At 40.1% G+C, this 25,042-nt stretch overlaps 1 protein-coding gene across 7 annotated transcripts in view; it reads left to right on the top strand.

The window, feature by feature from the left end:
- Positions 1-25,042, top strand: part of LOC147019510 (metabotropic glutamate receptor 8-like) — a 544,678-nt gene that overhangs the window by 475,162 nt on the left and 44,474 nt on the right. For all 7 annotated transcript variants that reach the window (XM_085894056.1, XM_085894058.1, XM_085894059.1 and 4 more), the window contains one exon: positions 17,984-18,295. In XM_085894056.1, coding sequence (XP_085750182.1) covers positions 17,984-18,295 — 312 coding nt within the window. The remainder of the gene's footprint in view (positions 1-17,983; positions 18,296-25,042) is intronic.

Consider the following 25,042-nt stretch of genomic DNA (forward strand, 5'->3'; position numbering starts at 1 on the left):
GAATAAACGATTGGAGACAAAATTAATGATGGAAATGCTTTCTGGGGAATTCTGAAGCCGTATCGTTGAGTCTTCTGTGAGTGATTTAGACGAATATGGTGACAATCGAAGTGTGAGTGAACCTGAAAACCCCTGTCGCATGTTCACTTCAGATCGGTACTGAGTGAATTTGTTTTGTTTTTCCATTTAATTGATGGTTTATAAGGGATTTTGTGTTACTTGATAAATCAGTTATACTAACCACTCCTGCAGAGACACAGCACGGACGTGGCACGGACATGGTGGAGTGGGGTGTGGGGTGGTAGTGGGTATTGTGGGGGTTGATGGGGGATTATGGGGGTGATGGTAAAGGGGGAGTGGTGGTGATACACCGCTCAAATCTCCCATGTACACATTGCTGGTAGCCGGTAGAGATTGTCTTACAGTTTCGAGTGATGGCTGTTTCTTCTGCTTCATCGTGGGGATGGCATGCTTTCTCAATCATGGTGGATAACCACAAGATCTAGCCATCTTTGTTGTTTCATAATAGTGCTCTGTAAAATGTGACGAGCACAAAAGCGAACATTTTCTTGGCCCGATCCATACTCGGGTATTTTGGACAAACCTCGTCCAATTTCTGGCAAACTTAGTGTCTTTTGGGCATTAGTGTAGCATGAAACCATCTCGTTTTATGTTATTACCACCACCAAGGACGCATCGACTCGGCACATATGTGGAAACTCAAAAATTATTTGCCAGTTTAGTTAAATCTTACTGCAATGTGACCCGTAGACAGTACAAATATGGCGGTCGACTTCTGAGTGTGACGTACGGAGACGTTCTGAACATGGAGGAAAAGAAGAAGAATAAGAAGAAGAACAATTGGACTTTTAATCACAAAATTACTTTCTTTTTTAAATCGCAAGTTGGAAAAAGCCACATCATATCTATTTTGTAGTTCATACAAATCATCAAGGGATAGATTAGTGCAGAGGTGGTCTGAGCGTTTGGGTTCCCCTTTGAATTGTTTTTCACTCCTGTTTTCGGCATAATGTTTTTTCCATGAATTGCTTAAAATCGGGTCATAGTGCTTATTTTAATCGTAATAATTTAAATGAGAACATAGTAATTGCCATAATCAATAATAATCATGAGCAGAAGCTAGGTTTAAATCCAATAAAGGAATGAAGGAAGTCTTCCCACAACTCATGTTGAGTTGGGTGAAAAGGGAGCGTTGGAGGAGGTTTCGGCACATTTGATACGTTTACCAAACAAGGGTTTTTGAGGAAGTTAGGGAAGGGATTTGCAATTACCCGCACATGAGGGTGCTTCATAATAGGGGGGTAAAAAAAAATAAAAATATGAATATTCATGCTCCCTGGGTGTGCCTTTGTTCCATTTGACAGTAGAAACGTACGCACCAAATATGAAGCAGATTGGAGGATGTTTAGGGGTTCCTCAAGTTGGCACAATATTGTTGAAATTTGCCAAACTGTAACTGACAACTTACCGTCGAATATGCACAACGCAGTGCACTTCACAATTAATATGGTTGTTTGATATTTTCAAAATCTACATCAGTCATATAGGATGAAAGAATAGTTTTTCCAAGGAGACCTAGATGAGCTTTTTGACATTGCAGTGCAAAATGCCCTCTCCATAATGGAAATAATTGTGCCAACTTGAGGATCCCCTAAATATCATGGAATTTTGTTCATTTTTGACCTATAAGTTCTTATGGGGTATTGGAACAAAGGCAAAATCAGGGAGCAGCAAAAACAAACTTTCTTTTTTTTAGAATACCCTACCGCACACACATGAAGCGAAAAGTGGGGTGAAGAAAGTGGTTCACTGCTGTCTGTCCTGTCGACAAATGTCAGTTTCAGTTTATGATAGAGGAAATTGATTCCCATTGAATGTTATATTTTGAAAACGAATTGGAAAACGGACCTGAAGTTTAACAATTATTTGGCTCTGAATTTTTCCTGATTGTGCATGTGCAGAGAGGAGTGAGATAACTTTTTTACTCTCTGCAAGTCTGGCAGTAAAACAAAACTGAAAATCATTCCAAACAGGAAACTTCTGTTTTTAAGGATGTCATAAAGGACACAAACAACAGGCATGAATAACTAATGTAACGTGGTAAATACGGTGGTGTATTGATGTTAATGCAACATTGATGTTGCTGCATCAACAACGGTAAACTTCTGGAATATTATTTTTCTTTATCTTTATTTAATCTTCATTTTAATTTTTTAACGGTTTTATTATTTTTTTATTTTATTTTTTTTTATTTTTTTGAAATATTTAAAAATTAATTTCTAATTTAATTATTTATTAATATTTTTTATTCAAAAATAATTTCATTAAAAAGTGTTATTTTTTGAAATTTAACGTACTTCAAAATCTTTATTTTTTTTCAGTTGCATTACAGTAAGACCTTGCTTTACATTGTCCCAGTTAACATTGCTTCGCTATTTAGTTGCTGATCTTACTCGAGAACATACTCATTTAAAGTCGTTCACAGTTCTGTTATAAAGTGGTTTTACCTCTAATTTACGACCAAACTAATGGTTTTCCTCGTTTTAAGAAAGCTACTGTATAAACCGTAACATACATACTGATGTATATGCCGCCCACCCAGTGTACGTACAGTATAGGCCTTATAAACACACACCGTGCATTGATAACATCAGTGGGTCCTGGGCTGAAGTTACTCAAGTGTGCATGAATGGTGTGTGCAGAAAGTTGTGGCCTGAATGTGTCAATGACTTGAAAGGATTTAAAGATGTTGTCCCCACTATGAAGAAAGTCATCCTCGGCTTGGCCAATAAAGCGGGTATTGATTAGGTGGAAGAATCCGATGTCACACAACCTCTGCAATCACACAGAGAAGACCTAACCAATGACGATCTGAAGCAACGAGAGATGATATTCAATTGTTTGTTTGAAATTATTTAAAACTTATACTCCACATGTAAATAATGTCTTTTGTCCGACGATAAAAAATTTTCACTGGAACATAACCACCCAAATTACATTAATCATTATGGGGAAATTGGATTCACTTAAAGACGTTTCAGTTAAAGTCGCACTTTTCAAAAACGTAAAGTAACTACAACGTTAAGGCGCTGTCACACCTTGACGATTTAGCCAGCGTATGCCGACTTATGAAAAATTTGTCTAAAATGCTGGCACACGTCGAATACGTTATGGGTAAGTTTTGATAACATTAAGAGCACGCTGAAAAACACTGCCATACGTTGTAGTACGCTGGCTTTCATCGTTGTACTTTGCGGTTGTCCTCAAATTTTAGCATGCTTGAAATTTTACGACGTATGCCAGCGTATGACTCACAAGTTCCGCTACGCTGGCCATAAGTTGTAGGCACGTTATGCGATCGTTGACACACGTCGACACACGTTACTTGTAAGTTGCTCATAAGTCGAAACACATTGAGGTAATGATTAGCGTACCCAAAACTTATTTATAACCTATGAGTAACGTGTTGTAGGCACGTTACACGATCGTTGCACACACATCGAGGCACGTTATGCGATCATTGACACACGTCGAGGCACGTTACTTGTAAGTTACTCATAAGTCGAAACACGTCGAGGTAATGCTTAGCGTACCCAAAACTTATTTCTAACCTATGAGTAACGTGCTTTGAACCTATGTGTAACGTACCTCCAACGCATATTGACGTATGTAGATGTATTTGATTGACGTCTTCCGGACGACCACAGAACTTACTGAACGTGTTTCTAATTTACAGCTACCATATAATGGCGTATTGGCAGCGTTTAAAAAAAATATATAAACTTCGGATATTTCGTCATGTGCCGTTACGTCACGTCTGATTACCTCTTCAGTTTGCTCATGTCTTATTCTTAGTTCCTCCTCTATGAATATTTTCTGTTTGAGGATATTGTCACGTCGACATCGAAACTTAAAAGCAAATGTCCAAATATATTTTAAAATTCATGATAGACTAAAAAAATAATGAAAAAAAAAAAACAACTTCAGATATTTCGTCACGTGCCTTCACGGAGCCAAGGAGAAAAAAAGAAAATGTGCCTTGACGGAGAAAATAAGTTTCGTGAATGCTAAACATTACCTCGACGTGTTTCGACTTATGAGTAACTTACAAGTTACGTGTGTCGACGTGTGTCAATGATTGCATATCGTGCCGACAACTTATTCCCAGCGTAGCGGAACGTGTGAGCCATACGGCGAGTACGTCGTAAAATTTTCAGCATGCTTGAAATTTCACGACGTACTAGACATACTATGACGTATAACAGTGTACTTCATCATTTTTCAGCGTGCTCTTCACATAAACCAAACTTAGCCATAACATATTCGACTTGTGCCAGCGTTTTAGACACATTTTTCATAGGTCGGCATACGCTGGCTAAATCGTCAAGGTGTGACTGCGATGTTGACACTTCCAATTCTCAGGTGGTTATGATTTGAATCGGCGAGCGGCAGGTTTTTAACAGGCTACGCCACGTGAGCGTCGGCGATAAGTGCAGCGCGCTATGCCTAAGTTAAACTATCGTTGGGCATAGGTTGTGAACACCGACAACATGCTAATCATTCGTTGGTATAAGTTATCTGTTAGACAACGAAACGTTCTGTGTACGTTACTAATATGTTATGCATACGACCAACTCGTTATGAATACGGAAAAAACTTAAAAAAAAAAAACATCAAAATTTCAGCGTACGCCAACGTTTTACATACATTTTTATACGTTGCCATTGCTGGCTAAATCGTCAAGGTGTGACAGCGCCTTTAAGTGAGGACTGACTGTATATACTTGAACAATGGAGAACACACATCACCTTTTTGGCACTTTCAAAACCCATCTGTTTACTGGTACTTGGACAAAATATTACGGCATTTTACGTCAAGACAGCATGGGGTAAGGTGTTCTTTGATCTCTATAGTTTGTTCAGGGTTCCGGTGATGTCTCTCATCCGATGAAAACACAAAAGATACCATGGGATCTTTAACGTCCACCAACGACCAATGCTGGCAGACAAGTACTCCTGCTCAGTGTCCACCCGATGGACAGAGCGCAGATTTATGTATCGCTGTGCATGTGGGTGGTGATTTATAGCTAGTTCGAAATTCAGACCCAGGCTTCACAGCATACAGGTGCATACTTCTCAGCTATCCTGCCAGCCCCCAATAACAACACTTAATGTGCAGAAATGCATAAAATTTCAAAATCTCAGTGTCTCGATATAATTCTCTTTTATTTTTTGTTTGCATTTCGTTTTATGTGGAAACGAACCATTAAGCAGCAAAGGTATTGTCTTTAAATCTCCTTGCTTTTTTGCAGGTGCTTTTATAATAATAAATAAAAATGTCCACAGCATTTATATAGCACCAATATATCTGCCAAGTAATCCATTCAAAGGCGCTATGTACAATCTATGTCTGCGTTTCGCAAGAGTTGTGACTTCAACAGATTCTTCAGCAAATTAATCACATTATACATGTGATTGAAAGTTGTACGAAGTGTATGTTTCCTCATTCCCCCTGAAACCATTGCCCTCAGAAATATCTCCAATAATTATTTATCATTATATCTGATAGAAATCTGATGAGAATCTCATGAGAATTTATTTTCAGGATAAATAGAAATTCTCAAGGTTGTTATGAAAATGTCTTATTCATAGGGTTAGAATTTTGGATGCTAATATAGCAATACAGCGACTTCGTGGTTTCATGCAGTCACGTGTACTCAATCCCAGGTCTATCCTGAAAGAGAATGCACTTGTTGTCATGCCTTCTTGTCATTGATATGTACATCATCCCAATTATGCAGGACCTATACATGTGCCAAGTATAGCACATGCAAAGGCACATCAGAGGAAACGTTCTTCTTTCATTGTACTTGATCCTCATTCACAATTTTACAAAGTACTGGACTGACTGAAACATCTAAAGCATGAAAACATTCTCATTAATACTCCCTTCCTATTTAAAATCACAAAATACAGACTTGCTTCATACCTCCTTTGTTCTTCTTTTTCTCTCCTTTGTGGGACTGTCTTCCTGAGGCTATTCAATCCCACGCTTATGGATGAGTGAGTATTGATGGGTGATTGTGTACATCTATGATGTGTGCAATGCCTTTGAGAGGGTCTCTGGGATAGTGCGTGGTTGGTGTTGTATATTTTTCACATTTCCCAATTTTTATTTTTACTATCCTTGTGACATCCCTGAGCCTGCCACACGGTTCCCCTCCCTCGATTCCCCCAATGAAATCGAGTCGTTTTTGACGGATTTATGCAATTTGGTATTGGTGTGGAGCAGGCATGATGAGGTGAATGGCGTCCTCATGCTCGTAATTTCCTTGTGATGCACTGCCATGTCATATGATCCCTCATTTTTATCTGCAATCTTTTGTACCTCCGTAAAACCTTCTGAACCCAACCCTCTCACTTGCAGGATACTGTTTTCTATCTCTACTTCAAAACCTCTCTTTCTCTCTCTCTCTCTCTCTCTCTCTCTCTCTCTCTCTCTCTCTCTCTCTCTCTCTCTCTCTCTCTCTCTCTCTCTCTCTCTCTCTCTCTCTCTCTCTCTCTCTATCTCTATCTCTTGATCTCGATATCTCTATCTCTATCTCTCTCTCTCTTGATCTCGATATCTCGATATCTCTATCTCTATCTCTCTCTCTCTTACTTTCTCTCTTTCTCTTTCCCCCTCTCTCTCTCAGTGTGTGTTTGTGTGTGTGTGTGTGTGTGTGTGTGTGTGTGTGTGTGTGTGTGTGTGTGTGTGTGTGTGTGTGTGTGTGTTTGTGTGTGTGTGTGTGTGTGTGTGTGTGTGTGTGTGTGTGTCATTGGTTGTTGTCTCCATAGACAGGTTTCAGAAGGTGGAAAGGAGTCCTTCTAGGTCTCGAAGTGTCTACCTCTATGTCAATCAGGAATTATGATTAATGGACTACTACACCGTTGACTCAAGTCAAAAGGGCCAGCATCGGGCAAAAGTTTCTTGGACCAAGTTGTGAAGTTTTCTTGTTCTTAAAGTTTTGATCTGAGGACTCTTTTGAGTGTCATCACCAAGCCCCAGACAGCTTAGAACTGCAGTTTGCTTGTAGTAATATTCCCAGGGATGGTTTTTATGATCGATGTGAGGTTCTTTTGTAATCATTCCCATTGCCGCAATTATCACTGGTACAATTTTGGTGTTCTTCAGCTTCCAGGATCTTTTCACTTAATTTTTGAGTTTGTGGTATTTGGTCATTTTCTTGATTTCTGCATTCTTTAGGCCAAAATCACTGAGTGCTAACACCTTAATTAGCAAAGACTTCTTTTATGTTTTTTTTTTATTCCTAAGTGTGGTCACAATGGTTTCAATGCTTTGTTTTCTATGTTCACCCTTGATGGGATCATTAGGTTGTATGTGAGCATCACTTCCTTGTTTTCAATGATTGCTTTTGGTTCATGTTTCCATGAGTTTTCTGGAACTGAGATATTGAAATTTTTGCAGATTTGCCAATGGATTACTCTCCACACTTTGTTGTGTCTTTGTGTATATGTACAGTTTTTCTGACATGAGTTTTTACATCCCGATAGGAGGTGGCTCATACTTTCTGTTTCTTCCTTGCAGAACCTACACTTATCCAATTGACTCAGTCCTGCCATCTTCTTAAAGCCATTGGTATAGTGTCCTTGGTCTTGGGCATTTATAATGATTTGTTCTCCATCTCAGTTGAGCTTACCTCTTCTTAGCCATTCCATTGAGCCTTCTTTGTCTATGCAAAAATCTGTTCAACTCTTTTTTTTGTTTTGTTCAACTCTTTTGATCAACTCTTTTGTCAATTTTGCAATTGCGGGTGTATATCTGTCTATTTCGCTTTATAACTATTTTTTGTCTTTTTTTTTCCAATCGTTGAGGCTGTATCCGTTTCAGTTACAGTTGTGACATCACACCTGTCTTTGGAAATTTTTTGCTCAGTGAGTTAGAGATACCTTCTCTGGCTTGTCTTCGTCTTTGCTTACAAATTGGATTCTGTTTTCTGTTGAACTTTTCACATACTCAGCCAATCTACTGTTGTCATTCTGTGCACTTGGTTGAGCTCCATCAGGCCATTACCTCCTCTCGTCTTGGCAGATACATTCTCGGGATGCACTGATTTTTGTAGAACATTTTGTGTATTGTGGGAGTTCCCTTGTTTTGATATCTCATTTATTGCTTTCCACTTATGACCAGTTTATTATTCCACAGCTGTACTGGACTACTGGTATTGCGAGTTGGTTTATGGCTTTAATTTTGTTCCTTGGAGAAAGATATGTTTTCAAGGTCAGCCTTGTTCTACACAGGTGTTCTTTGGTAATTGCTTTGCACATTTTTTTGTGACATATTTGGTGGCTCTCTTCTGCTCCGAGGTATTTGTATGATGCTTCATTGTCTTGCTCCAGTTTTGTTGTATCTAGATCGATTTTTATGCAGTCCATTTTGATGGTCTACCTTGTATGACTGTGTACTTGGCACACTGATCTAGGCCAAATTCCATTTAAATGTTGTCAGACTACCGTTTCCTAAGTTGAGTCATTTTGCCAATTTTACATCGTTTCGTGCAAATAATTTTAAAATCATCCATGTAAAGTGAATGTGTCACCTTTCTTGTCTCTTTGGACATTCTCTTATTTGACATCAGGGTGTATCTACTGTATGTTCTTGCTCATTCATGAGGTTGCTCAGTGGGTCCAGGGTCAGGTAAAACAGGAGGAGCGAAAGGCTGTCACCCTGGAAGATCCCACAACGTATCTTCACCCCTGGTATTTCAATCTTTCCTTCCAAGTGCTGCAATATCAATGTGGTATTCCAAAGTTTCATTGCCTTTTCAATCATTTTGATTATCTATAGGTTGATCTTGTACAATTGCATGTATTTTATCACATGAGTGTGGAACACTATCAAAAGCTTTTTTGAAGTCTTTTTTTTTTTTAGTTGGGCAGGTGACAAGAATGAGCCAATTCAATTTTGGTTAAGGTTGATGCAGATCAAATGCAGATCTGGCCTCGCAGCAAAATATAAACTGGTCAACCTGATGAAGGTGTGCTCTCTACCAAGTGCCGTTCTCATATTTCTTTGTATTAAGTGGCACACCTAATTTGGTCCTTCACTACCTCCCTTTTGAGTGATATCTCTTTTCAAAATATCCTTTGAAACTTTTTCTGCCATAATTAAGCAGCTCGACTGCTGGAGTGTAACGTTTTGAACATTCCTCATCTGTGGGACTATCTGAGCCAAAGCTCAAATCCGCATTATCTGTCAGCAATATAAAGGGAATTTCTCGAGGTACAAACAAGTATTGAAGCTTTGAAGTGGGAGATTTTCCAACTCACAACTACCCCCAACATGCACGGGGTGTTGATAGTTTTAGTGAGAGTAAACGATGTTATCTGCTGTGTAAGATGCAAGCTCTATGCTCAAAGCATTAAGAAAATAGTTTGAGAGCATTAATTTAATTACGTGTTAAATGCCTCGTATCCTTAGACACTTGTTGTAAGGTCTTTTTTAAGTTTGTGAAAATGGCTAAAGTGGGGCAGCAAATGCTCAGCCTCAATTATTATCATAGTTATGCAAATGATAACACAAAAATCATACATTTTGTTAAATCTTATTACAGTGACGTATTCTCTATTAAGTCCCATGATGTGTCTGCAATGCATGATGATACCACAAACTTACCCAGCTGAATGAGCTTCAAATACACTGCCTGGGATGAACCTATAACTCTTGACGAACTTACAACTGGGCTTGACGACCTTGCTGATCACAAAGTCGTTGGTGTTGATGGATTTCCAGTTGAATTTTACAAACTTTCTGGGGGATGCTCGGGCTTGCTTTGCTTTCGGTTTTTTTCACGTAGTCTTCGAGATGGATTACTTCCTCTCAACTGTCGACGTGCAGTCATATGCCTTATCCCAAAGAAAGGCAATTTGCAGCTGCTACAGTGCAGGCAACCAATTTCTTATCCTCTGCTATATCTGTACAGACGATACGATTTTTACCAAAGCTCTTGATAATTGCCTAAAGACTGTTTTACGCTCAATTATACATTGTGATCAATCCTTTTGTATTTTGCATAGGTCAATACACAATTTTTACGTCCACCACCAAAAGTGGATGGAGATTATATTTTCACCCTTGTTTTTCCGTCTGTTTGTCTGTTTGTTTGTCTGTGAGCAGGATATCTCAAAAATGTATGGACGGATTCAGATTAAACTTTGTGGACGTATTGGGTGTGCGACAAGGACAAATTGATTAGATTTTGATGAAGATCTGGTTCTGGATACAATAATTTTTAAATTGTTTAAGTGATTGTTCACCATTGAGAGAAGGGGCCAAAAACGATATAGAGCATAGTATTTCAAAAACTTGTGGATGAGTTGGTTATGTGATGAGAACAAGCTGATTAGATTTTGGTTCAGGTCCGGATACAGATCCGTCCTCTCAGTGGGATACAAAACGTAAACTGTTCAGCCAGGAGGAGGTATGCGCTCTACCGAGTGCCATTCTATTTCTAAATATGGGATTTGTGGGATGTGTGTGCACTTCAGCAACAATGCAGTGAGTGGTCTTTTCTTTTCTTGATCCAAAGAAAGCCTTTCACTGTTCATCATAAATATCTGTTTCATGTTCGCAATTTGGTTTTGGAGCACTTTTTATTTCTTAACTCACTTTATTTTACAAGAAGCACCCGCTCCCGTAGGGAGCGGCCAGGGGGTCATCTTATTATCCTTATTCAAACGTGTAACTGAAAAATACCTCTCCAAAATACCTCTTGTTGCGTAATTCAAAACACCTCACTGTATTGGAAAATGTGGGGACAGGAATACTGTACTCTAAATGGTGGGGACATGTAATACTCTCTCCCACCTGGAGCAGCGCTACACGATACACATTTACATGGAGAATTTCCTTCCCAACTACCTACAAGACCACCGGCAAAGATAAAACACCCCTCTACACTAATCGGGGTCATGCTGATCCTATGTATCAAGTCTGGACATAATCGGCCCACACCTGTAGGAGGAGTAGCACGACAAACACACACAAACACACACCGGTCCATGAATTGTAGTAAGGACAAGCAGAGTACCTGCCCGATGGGCGATCTTGTTCCAAGCATGCAACATGTTCTTCTGACACATACTGTACTTTTATTTTAGTTGAGTCATTTTCATGGAATTCCACAACCATTATGTTCCTACCTTTTTATTATTATTGTTCTACGTACCTTGGACTATTTAGAAAAAATTTAACTCCTATGTACCTCTGAAATATGGGTTTAACCCCGCAAGAGCGAGAATTCAAAAATCGATGGTCATTTCGGGTATGAGGCCGGTGATAACTTTTGAACTAAATGCACTAGAATTATGAATGTGGGGACATTCTCCATTAATTTTGAGGTGTGAAATATGATGGGATGGTCAACTTTTGGTTTGGGGATCATGTTGACCTCCGAATCCAAGATGGCTGCTGTCAGCCATATTTAAAAACAAAAAATGGTATCACTTGGGAAGCAAACAATGTGTATGCACGAATGAGGTTTCTTCTCCCATTAATTCCAGTATGTGGAAATGGATAGGGCAGTTATTTTTCACTTTTGAGGTCACCTTATACAAAATAGTCGCCTTGTGAGATCTTCAAAAATCACAATAAAAATGGGTAGGAACATAATGGTCACTGATTCTATGAAAACGACTTCATCAAGTGAAAATAATTTGTAATTTAATTATCCAGAGTACATTATAAATAAAATTACACAAATTCCTTTTTTTTCTTTTCAGGTGTCATGCCTGAGATCACCAGCGAGTAGACGTCCGTAAGTATCTGGAATCGCATTTCACACCAAGTCCTCAACGAACAAGATCACCAAGCAAGCCTCTGGCCTTCGTCGTCATACAGTAATAAGTCATTACTGCTGCCGCTGACCATCAAAATGGCCAATGTGCGCAATGAGATGAACTTCCTTTTGCAATGTTGTAAATCATGCAATAGAAATCATATTGCAGACAATGTTACACGTAAGAAATGGAGCTTAATGCAAGAAAAGGCTAAGAAACGGCAGGGAGTTGATACTTTTGGGCAGGTATATACCTCGTCCTCTTGATTGAGAGAAGGGCCCAAAGGGGGCTTTACATGCAGAGTTCATGTTACGCAATACTATCCAACATACGTGTAATCTCTCAAGCTGAGCGACGCTGAGACAAGCAGATTGAACAGGAATTAGAAAATACTGACGTGGAAAATAGCCCCCAACATGAATCCAGTACCCCGAAAAAAAACAAAGTCCATTCCAGTGTCGGTCCCGTACATGATAAGACATGTTCTGTGTGGTGTATGAAAGGCTCAAATCAAAAGAAACCCATCCGTGACAATCAATTTATCCTCTTGTCAACTCAAGATGCCTGGAATAGGTTCAAGTCACATACTGTTTATCTTGAAGATCATACCATGATACAAAGGCTGTGTATGTTAATTGATAAATAATACGTCTACCAAAGAAAAAGCCTTTGGAATCGAGATTTGTTATCATCGTGGGTGCTGGCGCAAGTATGTCAGTGATCATGAACCTCTTGTAGATGAAACTACTCAGCATCTTCAGCGAGTAAACCTGCGAGAGGCACACTCTTTTATTCAATCAGGTACGTTAGGTCATCTTCAAAGACCAAGAATGATGCATGTGGCAAGGTCACTTGACTGATGACAACTGAGCCATGTCCAAAATTGGAAATGATGTGTTTGTAAAGTCAAGCTATTTGGAGGAGCTTCTTATCAAATAATTTGGCAAAGGCACCGGATTCCACAAATGCAACAAGAATAATGTTCGTGAGGTGGTCTATGATACTGCTGCAGGAGGCACATACATTGAGGCTGCAATATCCTCTTTGGGGGTCAGCGATAAGCAACTGCTGACAAATGTTTCAGCGTGACTTCAAAAGCAAGTCCTTGGCACAAAAACTGTCCCCTGGCCCCCATTCATCCCCAGGTTGACAGAAGGAAGAAAATCTGAATGAGCTTCTATTGAAGATGATCGCCTGGATGAAGCATCCAGATAAAACCTCCATCAATGACAGCCCAACCGTACATTCGATTGCATCTATCCTTACAAGCTACATCACTGGAAATCGCACTACGTTTCAGACAAATATCGCTATGATGCTGCATGGATTGACGAAGTGCAGGGAGATAGTCAACGTGATACACAAAGATGGTCTGAGTATTAGTTACAATGATGTCCTGATGTTTCGTGACTTCTGGGTTGTAAATGACCAAAAGTGGTCACTAAACTGCCATTTTAAGATTGACGAGGGTAAGCCAGGTGTCGTCTTTGCTCACAATCTTGGTGGTTGAGGACTTGGTGTGAAATGTGATTCCAGATACATATGGATGTCTACTCGCTGGCGATCTCAGGCACTACACCTGAAAAGAAAAAAAGGTAATTTGTATAATTTTATTTATAATGTACCTGAGTTAATTAAATTACAAATTATTTTCACTTGGTGGGGTCGTTTTAATGAAATTAGCGACCATTATGTTCCTACCCTTTTTTATTGTGATTTTTGAAGATCTCAGAAGGCGACTATTTTGTATAAGGGGTCATGGTGACCTGAAAAGTGAAAAATAACTGCCCTATCCATTTCCACATGACTGGAATCATTGGGAGAAGAAACCTCATTCGTGTATATAGCTCGTTTGCTTCCTGAGTTATACCATTTTTTGTTTTTCAACATGGCCAACAATGGCCAGCTCGGACTTGGAGGTCAAGATAACCGTGAAACCAAAAATTGACCATCCCATCATATTTCACACCTCAAAATTAGTGGAAAATGACCCCTCGTTCATGATTCCAGTGTATTTTGTTCAAAAGATATCACCGGCCTCATGCCCGAAATGACCACCGGCACCCATTTTTGAATTCACGCTCTAAGCGGGTTATATTAGCCCCCATATTTCAGAGGCATATAGAAGCTAAATATTTTCTAAATAGTTCAAGGTATGTAGAAAACCAATTTAAAAAAAGGAAGGAACATATTGGTCATGGATTCCTTGAAAATGACTCCGCTATTTGGGCGGTGTTTAGGCAACTGACAGCTCTGTATTGGCAAAAAAATAAAATAACCCGGGTTATGTGCATGAAGCAAAAACATACATATTGCTTACGATTCAAAACACCTCACTGCACTGGAAAACGTTGGGACAGGGATACTGTACTGTAAATGGTGGTGATTTGTCATACCCTCTCTCACCTGGAGGGGGCGCCACACGATACACATTTACATCAAGAATTTGCGTCATCCTCCCAACCCCCACATGCTCCCCTCCAAAACCCACAGCAAAGATAAAAACAAGCCGGTAGGCGACATGGGTGGTCGCTATATAATTGCAAACTAGTCATACAGTTTTTGACGGATTGGGCTGAAAATTTTTGACAAAGAGGTTGATTATAGTGCGCATAAAAGCGCGGAAGCCAATTTTTGATTTTCGGAAAAAAAAGGCAACGGTGGCGTCCATAGCAACGGTGCTCAAAAGCATACAACTAGATCCTGGTATGAACCGACCAGTTAAGTTTCATCAAAATCGGTTGACTCCTCTGGCCTCCAGAGCTGTCCATTACATACAAACAAACAGACAGACATACAGACAGACAGAAAACCTGAGAATAAGGGTAGTCTCGTGACCACCCAACACCCCAAAACATCAATTGGGGTCATGCTATTCCTATGTAGCAAGTCTTGATGCAATCAGTTTAGTACTGTAGGTGGAGTAGCGAGACAAACAAACACACACACACATAAACAGCAGTCCATAAATTATACTAAGTACCAGACAACCCGTGAACCCATTGGGTTCCCGTTGTGACAGCGGTTGGTAAAAAAAAAAAAATTAAAAAAAATTAAATAAGACAGCTCCAGCGAACTATACCACTGAGGTCGTTTGCATTGATCAAATTCTCCCGAAGAGTACTTGAGTGAATCGGGAATTGATTTTTTAATATTTTTTTCGTTTCCCGAGTTGAACGAAACTTGATATTGCACGTCAATGTGAAAAAAAAAATTGGAGAAAAGAAAGTCGAAGAAATTGTTGTGCGTAAACTTTGAAACATAATTTTATTTATAAATGAACACGGAAGTATTAGATCAAAATGGCGATGTTTATTTTATGCTTAAAAATACATCGTTCTTTGGCGATACAAAATGTTTGAGATTTTTAAAATAAATCATTTCAAGAAAAAAATAAAAAAGATAGCTCCAGCGAACGATACCGCTGAGGTTGTTTGCAGTGATCAAATTCTCCCGAAGAGTACTTGACTGAATAGGGAATTGATTTTTAAATAATTTTTTGTTGCCCGATTTGAACGAAACTTGATACTGCACACCGCAGGAGAATGGTGAGTAAGGTGGGCCGAATTTTTTTGCGCTATCGTGTACCATTTTTGCTGTATTTCGGGAACATACATACATACATACATACATACATACAAGATGAGAGTTTTAGTAATATATAGATAACGATATTTTAGTCCAGTTAAGGATAATAATGATCTTTGCTCACCAATCACTTTGAGAGAGGAGTTTGCTCAGGCTCCCCTTTGTCTGGAAGGCTTTATTCCCTCTGCATCCGACCCCTTCAGATCAATTTGCATTTATCTTCAAGATTTTCCCGTAACACCTTTAGGAAAAACTTTGTTGTTGTTGCAGCTTATGCTGATGAATCTGTGTCGCCGTTCATAGCAACAGGGATATCACTATGATGTTTGAAAAGCTTGCACTACTCCCAACATGCCACACAAAAATTAATTGGTTGATTGCAAAGCAATTTGGGTGGGCAGTATGCCGTCGTCTGGTCAACGAGCTCTCCCACAATGAAGTTCGGTTGGGAAAAAGAAAGTGTGAAGTGCTTCGGTGTACACATTGGTACCCTCGTTTGGGTAAAAAATAATTGGGATGATTTCCTTTAGAAAACTGCTGATAAACTTGGGAAAATGGAGAGGAATCTTGTCGACCCAGTCCTTTAGAGACCATGCCTTGGTGATTAGCAACTTGCGAGCCTCTTTTACTGCAGCACAAGATTGCGCCTCCCTGCTTACTGCTGCCTACAATTCAAAAACACCAACTTGATTCCTTTCTGGGGTTAGACCTGAGGTTCTTTAGCTCCCACTGGTAGAAGGTGGTCACGAACTTATCGACCTGACGTGTCAAATTATGGCTTTTCACATCTCTGCTGCTCATCGTTTCTTGTTCCTTGAGGCGTCGCCCTGGAGATCTTCGGCAGCCTGTTTATTGAAGCAAACTGGCATGCTTGACTCTTGCAGAGAGCTTTACTTCATTGAGCTTCAGCTTGTGAAATATGTCGCAGTTTTACAGGATGTTTTGTACACCTGGCAATTCAAACCGGTAAGCCATAAAACAAAGAACGACGACAACGAACGTCTACTCCATGAAGCCATGTTTTGTAACGCTCTTTCCTGCGATGCCCTACTCATGCACCTTTGTACAATGTTTTTTGAGTGCTGGCGGGAGCATCATTCAGAATCTTCGGGACATGTCATCATTTGTATGCAGCACGTGGCTGCAGGTTAGCATCAGTTCTTGCAGGGGCGTGGCTTTGCCGCTGATGCAGTGCCCCCTTGAGGTTAGAGCAGGGAATTGGAATTTGGCCAAGGTGTCAGTGATGGCTTGCCTACTTTGTGTGAATTACACCATCAAAATCACCATCAAAATGGTGATTCACCAAAATGGTGATTCATCAATCAAAAAAAAAATCACCAAAAAAATGTGAATTACACCATCAAAAAAAAAAATTGCCTCAAGGAACAAGAAACGATGAGCAGCAGAGATGTGAAAAGCCATAATTTGACACGTCAGGTCGATAAGTTCGTGACCACCTTCTACCAGTGGGAGCTAAAGAACCTCAGGTCTAACCCCAGAAAGGAATCAAGTTGGTGTTTTTGAATTGTAGGCAGCAGTAAGCAGGGAGGCGCAATCTTGTGCTGCAGTAAAAGAGGCTCGCAAGTTGCTAATCACCAAGGCATGGTCTCTAAAGGACTGGGTCGACAAGATTCCTCTCCATTTTCCCAAGTTTATCAGCAGTTTTCTAAAGGAAATCATCCCAATTATTTTTTACCCAAACGAGGGTACCAATGTGTACACCGAAGCACTTCACACTTTCTTTTTCCCAACCGAACTTCATTGTGGGAGAGCTCGTTGACCAGACGACGGCATACTGCCCACCCAAATTGCTTTGCAATCAACCATGGTGTAATTTAACGTCCACCGACTACTGTCGGGCAGGGCACCCGGTTTAACGTCGATCCGAAGGACGGCGCACACATTGATGCCTCGTCCTGCATGCAAAACACCAGGACAGCGGTTTGTAGCTACGGCGACATTCAAACGCAGGGTAGATACCTCAGACGTGAGTGTGAATTCCTCTAACCTACCCTGCCAACCCATTTTGGAAATGTCGTTTAGGAAATTTAATGGAAGGTTGGGAGAAGTTGCCTCATTTTCATATATATATATATATATATATATATATATATATATATATATATATATATATTTTTTTTTTTTCATATATATATATATATATATTTTTTTTTTTTTCATATATATATATATATATATATATGTATGTTACTTTTCTGTTTATTAACTCATATAGACTATCAATAAAATTCACATTTTTATGATGTCCTTTGATATTTGCAAAGAAATGTTTTTCAATTTGTTATTTATTTATCTAGATAGTTTTATGTCTTCCTTTCACTGTAGATTCTCTTTTTGTGGCATTGCTCTCTGGAATGGCTGTGGTATCACCGAGATCACACGTTTGCTATCTTTAATTTCTAAGACTACGGGGAGTGTTCTGTCATCATTTATCATATCTATTGCATTAGTATCCCCATTTTGTCACGTTTCTCATCAGTAGAACTCACAAAACAGGACATTTTCTTCTCCCTCAGCTGCTGGGCATGTGCGTGTGGTTTGGTGTGACCCCTCCGCACACGGTCATCGATTTCCCTGAGCTCTGGACACAAGACCCGAAGAATGCCCGTGGAATACTCAAGTGTGACATTTCGGACCTGGCATTAATCTGCTCACTCAGCTACAGCATCCTCCTGATGGTCACATGTACCGTGTATGCAATCAAGACACGTGGTGTGCCTGAAAATTTCAATGAGGCTAAACCAATTGGCTTCACCATGTACACGACGTGCATTATATGGCTCGCCTTCATCCCTATTTTCTTTGGCACTGCCAAGTCTGCTGAGAAGGTAAGAGGCTCATGAACCAGGACATGATGCAAGGTACATTGTACTCATGGGTGCTTCCATTGTTGTTTGAAATTGGCACTTGTGCAATGCAGTTCTTACAGAACAAAGAGTTTCGTCTCCTTGGCATTTGTCATCTGAGAATAACTATTGCTGCTGAAACATTATATGCTGGCTGTTTACCCACCCTATGGGCTGAGAGGATGGCCTGTAGGTGTAGGTGCACACTCACCTCTCAGCTGTCTAGCCTTGGTTCGAATCCCGACCCAGATAAAAACTGTCATCCCGGTATTTCACAGGCAGGGTGATTTGTCATGCGTGTGCCGTCCCTCGGATGAACGCTAAACACGCATCCCATCTGCCAGCATTCGTTGATGGACATTAAAGATCCCATAGTGTCCTTCGTGAAGAGTAGACAAGCTCTCGCCGGCACCTTGGCCAAATTCCAAATTCATGCCCTAACCAGCAGAGGGCATTGTATTAGTTTGCGGCACAGCCGCACCATCATCCAGTGATGTTACCCCACAACCTTGTGCTGCACATGAACGAAGAAGAAGACCCACCCTGTGGGTAGGTATAAAATTTGAATTTGCTGAGGAGAAGGCGGAACTTGGACTGCCCATGCACATTTACCCAAAGTTTGCTCCTGCCACATACCCTCTTGCTGAGGAGAGGGGCAGAGCTTGCATCAAGCAAGCAAACTTGGTTTTATGTATGCAGCACTGTATAAGTTGATGCTGATGTTTGGTGTCTGATATCTGATCTGATCTGATGAACATTAAGTTACTCCTATTATATTTGGAAAATGATAGCAAGTCATAGGAATAAAATAACAAATGCAAAAATAAACAAGTCTGAAGACGACGATGGTTTACGAGCGGTATTTGACGATGTAGATTGTTTCAGAAGTCAAGGATGAGACAATGTGATAATTTTTGACCAAGTTATAATTAATTATCGTGGCCTTCAATCAACAGCTGCAAAATGTCGAAAACCCGGTTTCATTCAACAACTTTCAAAATTTGACCTTTGCATAACCTTTAAAGGCAACAAAACAATGTTGTGGACATTAAAATAAGGAAACAGGATACGTGCTATAGCTTATTGGAGTTAGTTCATCGAAGAAGGTCGAAAACCCGGTTCGATTCCCACAACTTTGAAAATTTGACCTTTGTGGCCTTCAAAGGTCAAGGATTATGACCTTTGGTGCAAAACTTCCTCTGGAACATTCCAGGAACAATATAACGTCATATAGGCTATATGGCATTTAGCACTCCTCGGATTATCCATACTTTGATGAAATCAACGTAAAAACAAACTTGAAGGGGGCGCCACGGGCAAGGTGTTCGAGATAGAGCAAAATGGTTTCAAGACTTTAGGTGGGGAATGACCTCAAGATTATGCATAAAAAATATTGTCATCCTAGCTCTCAAAGTTTGGGCGGTCGAATGATTTTTATGTCAAAATTCGCAATTTTCTAAGTTTTTGACCTTGTGACCTTGACCTTGGGACGAAAATGAAAAATCGGACAACGACAAGTTTTAGATAATTCATTTTGCTGTTCAAATACCGAAGAACCCATTCCATTCAGTCAATTCCCTTGGAGAATATAGATTTTTAATCCGACTACCCCCTAAAAATGGCTATTTTTTTGGGGCGTGGCTCCGCAATGGGAGTAGCACGCCCTCATCCAGGAAAACACAACTAGACATTGATATCGAACACATAACCAAGTTTCATCAATATCGGATCAAAGTCCACGGAGTTATGCTCTGGACAGACAGACACAGACAGACATAACGAATATAGTGGTCACTCTGGCTGGCGCTCGTGAACCAAAAAAAAAATCCATAAAAAGCTCCTCTTTGAAGCGGAAACTACTGTTTCGGAGTGAACTTTCATCCAGCCACTCACCCCTCCCCTCGCACGCGGAAGACACTGCAGCTGCCCTCCAGCCCGTCCCTGCGCGCAAGACGTCCTTTGTACAGTGCCCGCTGTATCATGCATGTGAGATGTGCCGCACTTCATGGGAAAAGCGTGACACTTTGTGCCACGGAAATGCATGTGAGAACCACTGTTTCACCAAAATACACCAAGCGTCGTGCTTTGTGCCACGGATGTGTGAAATGCAAGAAGGAAGAATGTGGGAAAGTAATTTGGTGCCGGTGCAGAGGATCAATTGTTTACGATAAACGATGGGTTGTTGTGGTAAATAATTAAAGAATAAGTTGATTTGAATGATGCGGAAGATGGACGCATCGAAGAACGAGAATAAACTTGCGGGGTTGAAAGAAAGACTGACGGGATGAAAGAGGGATTATTAGCCCCCCCCCCCCCACCCCGTTGAACTTCGTCCGAAATGGAGACATACATTTGGTCTCGATTTTCGTGTCCATGCGTGCGTGTATGCATGCATGCGTCCACAACTATATCTCGGACATATACAGACAGATTTTATTCGTACTTGGTACAAAGACAACATTTGATGATATACATGCATATATGTATATGTATATGTATACGTATATATATATATATATATATATATGTGTGGGTGTGTGTGTGTGTATGTATATATATGTGTATATATATATATATATATATATATATATATATATATATATATGTATATTTATATATATATATATATATATATATATGTATATATGTATGTATGTATATATATATATGTATATATATATATATATATATATATATATATATATATATATATATATATATATGTGTGTGTGTGTATATATATATGTGTATATATATATATATATGTGTGTGTATATATATGTGTATATATGTATATATATATGTATATATATATATATATATATGTATATATATGTATATATATATGTGTGTGTATATATATGTGTATATATATATATATATATATATATATGTATACATATACATATACATATACATATACATATACATATACATATACATATACATATACATATACATATACATATACCGGGCGTAGTGGCGTGCGCCAGTAATCCGGCTACTCAGAGGCTTGGGTTGGAGGATCGCTTGAGGACGGGGCCTCTGCGCTGGGCCGTGCTATGAGAGGGTGTAGGGCAGCCTGGAATCATGGCGAAACCCAATCCTTATCCCTGTGTCGTAAGAGGCGACCAGGGTTGCGTCAGGAAGGGCATCTGGCGTAAAATCTGTGCCAAATCAGTATGCGGATCATAACGGATGATCCGCTGTGGCGACCCCTAACGGGAGTAGCCGAAAGAAGAAGAACAACATATATATATATATGCATATATATATATATTTTTTTCATGCATATACACATTATTTTGTTTCGTGATGCGATCCAAGATGGCCAATTGGCGGCCATTTTAGTTTTTAAAAAACCCGGTATCCAACATGTCCTCAACCATTCCTCGGACATGCATTTACCGATATTATTCAACCTTGGCGCATAGATAATTAATGACAGCTTACATATGCACTTCATTTTTTTTCGCGATCAGATCCAAGATGGCCGACTGGCGGCCATTTTAGTTATTTATAAACCCGCTGTTGAATACGTCCTCGACCATTTCTCGGACATGCATTTACCAATGTTGTTCAAACTCGGCACACATGTAATGAATGACGGCTTACATATGTGTGTCATGTGTTTTTTCGAAATCAGATCCAAGATGGCCGACTGGTGGCCATTTTGTTACTTAAATGTGTCCCCAACAATATCTCAGACGTGCATGGTCCGATTTTATTCACACTTCGCACAAGCACTGTACATGATGGACTACACATACATCTCACTTTATTTGGCGATCTGGTCAAAGATGACCGACTGGTAGACTGGTGGCCATTTTGGTTGTACATAAATATGCGCTGGTCCTTTAACTCCGTATAGCAAAATTATTAAAACAATGGGGGCTATGACATTTTTTTGTCTTTTTTTGGTTGTTGAATTGAGGCCTGGTGAAGGGGATTATTGGTGGCTTGAGAAAGGCATCGGGGGAATGGAACAATGGGGTATTAAAAGAAAGATTGAAAGGAGCAGAGGGGGAAGGGACAACATCACACTGGGGAAACACAAACGAACCTCAACGCATGTCACCCCAAACCCTGAGACAAGGGTTAAAGGTCTATCTTTACTTGGACTCATGAAATAACTCGGGAGAGCAGGGAAGGAGGGGGGAGCGAGGAGGGGTGTGGGAGTGAGGAAGGAGGTGGGAGTGAGGAAGGAGAGGGGAGCGAGGAGGGGTGCAGAAAGGGAAGGCAGTATGAGGGGAAGGGCAGTCTGGACATAACCACCATCCGGACCCATCTGGAGATAATCACCGTCCAGACGATGGGTATACTAAAGGGGGAAGAAAAAGAGGGTGAGAGAGAGGGGTGGAGGAGCGAGGAGGTAGTTAGACTGAGGAAGGGTGGGAGGGCATGGAAACAGTGGGGAATGAGGAGGGGAGGGAGAGCAAGGAAGCAGGGATGTGTGGGGAGTGAGGAGGGGTGGATGTGTGAGGAGGGGGAAAAGCAGTTAACAATGCATAAATAAAACATAAAAAATAAAAACATTAAAATGAATTACTTTTTAATAAGTGTTGTCATGAGTGAGCACGAACCACTCGCTCAGGATGACGGAGCATGAACAACTCACTCAGAATAACGTGGTGCAGCAAAAGCATCCGCAGTGAGTGAACGAATCCACGCTGCAGCGAAAACGCGTTATCAGAACACGTTCTACCTTGTAATAACTACCGACTATACATCCTGATCAGGACACGAACTGTACCACCATCGACTGTAAGGCGCTCGGCAACCGGCTTAAGCACTCAGGCAAGCACTTCAATTAAGCACAGGAGTTAATTTATTGAAATTCTAGCCACCTATGGTCATTGATTAAGTGAAAGCTGATTAGTTATTCCCTCCAATTATAAGTGAGAGACATGATTGCATTTTGTTATTTACATGTATTGTCACAACAGTCCCTTCCGTAGAATACCAAATGCATCGTGTGAAACATGAGCACACCCCACGACATTGCCAAATTCACACTTGGATAAATACAGCACTGGATAAAATCACAACACAGTAGTGTTTTTATAAAGTTACAGCCCCAAGTAAAAATACACAGCTACGGTAAAAGTAGATCCCCATGTGCTTTGCCTGGAGAAGAAAATTATTTTTCAGCACACTTGGGACTCCTAACCAGTAGCGTGATAGCAGCACTATATCACGTTTATAGTGCATTTCATTCCTCAAGGTCTCTGTGAACCATAACCAGCAGCTTGATAAAGAATGAGACCCGAACTTGTCACTTGAGACAAACACTCACAGTAGTGACCTTTTGTATCCTTTTTCTTACTCATTTTTGAAGCAGCCTTAAATATGTTCTATCTTCTTCACCACAGAAGGGTTCATATCTTCAACATAAAGCTTCATATCCTCAATTAAAATTGCTTCTGAAACCCATAACTTCCAGCTCCATGCTGTGAATAGGATTCCTGTTCTATCTGGTTTTGGATATGGATTGCAATGATGAACACTCCACGTGTGCCACCACAGGCAGATGGAAAAAAATAATCTTACTGTAGTCTTTGAAGCAAACTACCAAGTACAGTGTTGAAAGAGATTTATGACTGCAGCCCATCTTTTTTTAGGCTAACCATATTTTCCTGTCTGACAACAGAATACCTCAACAAATGTTTTACTGCCAAATGTCATCAGGTAGACACGACAATGGTGATTCGTATCAATGCTATAAGTTTTCCCACAAAGATTCCCTAAAGAAAGGTTTCATCGTTGTGGACATTTGGGAATCTACAATCACAACGGAGGAGCTGTTACAATGGTACAGTGAAGCTGGAGTTTGACCTCACAACTTTCTGCCATGACATACGTCCCTCTATATTATTGGAATGTATGTCTACCAAAATATATTGAAAGTGATGCTTAAATGGTTGTCATTGTATGAATAAGAAGTTTGAGATTTTGCAAACAAGATGATGAAACAAATGTTAACTCCAGACTAGGTTGCTCACAATATATGTTTGTGCTCTTACTTCTTTCTTGCAGTTGTCTCAGGCCCATGGAGTAGCTTGTGCATGTGTCACATGCAGGAGGGCAAAGACATTAGTGACATCAATAAACATCACATGAATTTCAAGTACATTAGCAGAAAATGAACAAACCAACAGTATCTGAGTTTGAACCTGGGGTTCCAGGGTCATGTGCTTAGTCGATGTGAACTCAAAACAGGCCAACTTTTGGATTCTCTACTATATCCCTTCTCTTCTCTGTTCATTATTCCACAAAACTCTCATACCAAATGACATATAAGTTATGCTCATTTAAGGTCGAAGAGCATGGCCGTAAATAACACTTCTTGCCTCTTCACATTCTGGATGGTAATGTGGTCTTTTAAAAAAGCATTCCCTTTGAAGCCTGATGTACTACTTCCAGCAAGAAATACGTTCCTCACATGGTGACTGCAGGCTATCATTGGAGATAATGTGCATATTTAATGTTAACCACATTACCGACATTAGCACATTACACACAAATCTCTGCTTGACACCAATTACGGATGGTACACATCCTGATCAAAGGGTAACAGCTGAAAAGTAATTTGAAGTTTTATTAAATTACAAGCAAATACCACCCGTCACTTCACTGATGGGAATAGTAAAAGGTTGCGAGGGAGCGAGGGGTGTGGGGAGAGAGAGAGAAGGGAGGGGGAGTGAGGTGGGGTATGGGAGCAAGGAGAGA

This window comes from Eptatretus burgeri, chromosome 9, assembly GCF_056783735.1.
Source record: "Eptatretus burgeri isolate ZD-2024b chromosome 9, Ebu_testis_v1, whole genome shotgun sequence".
In the NCBI taxonomy this organism is placed as follows: Eukaryota; Metazoa; Chordata; class Myxini; order Myxiniformes; family Myxinidae; genus Eptatretus; species Eptatretus burgeri.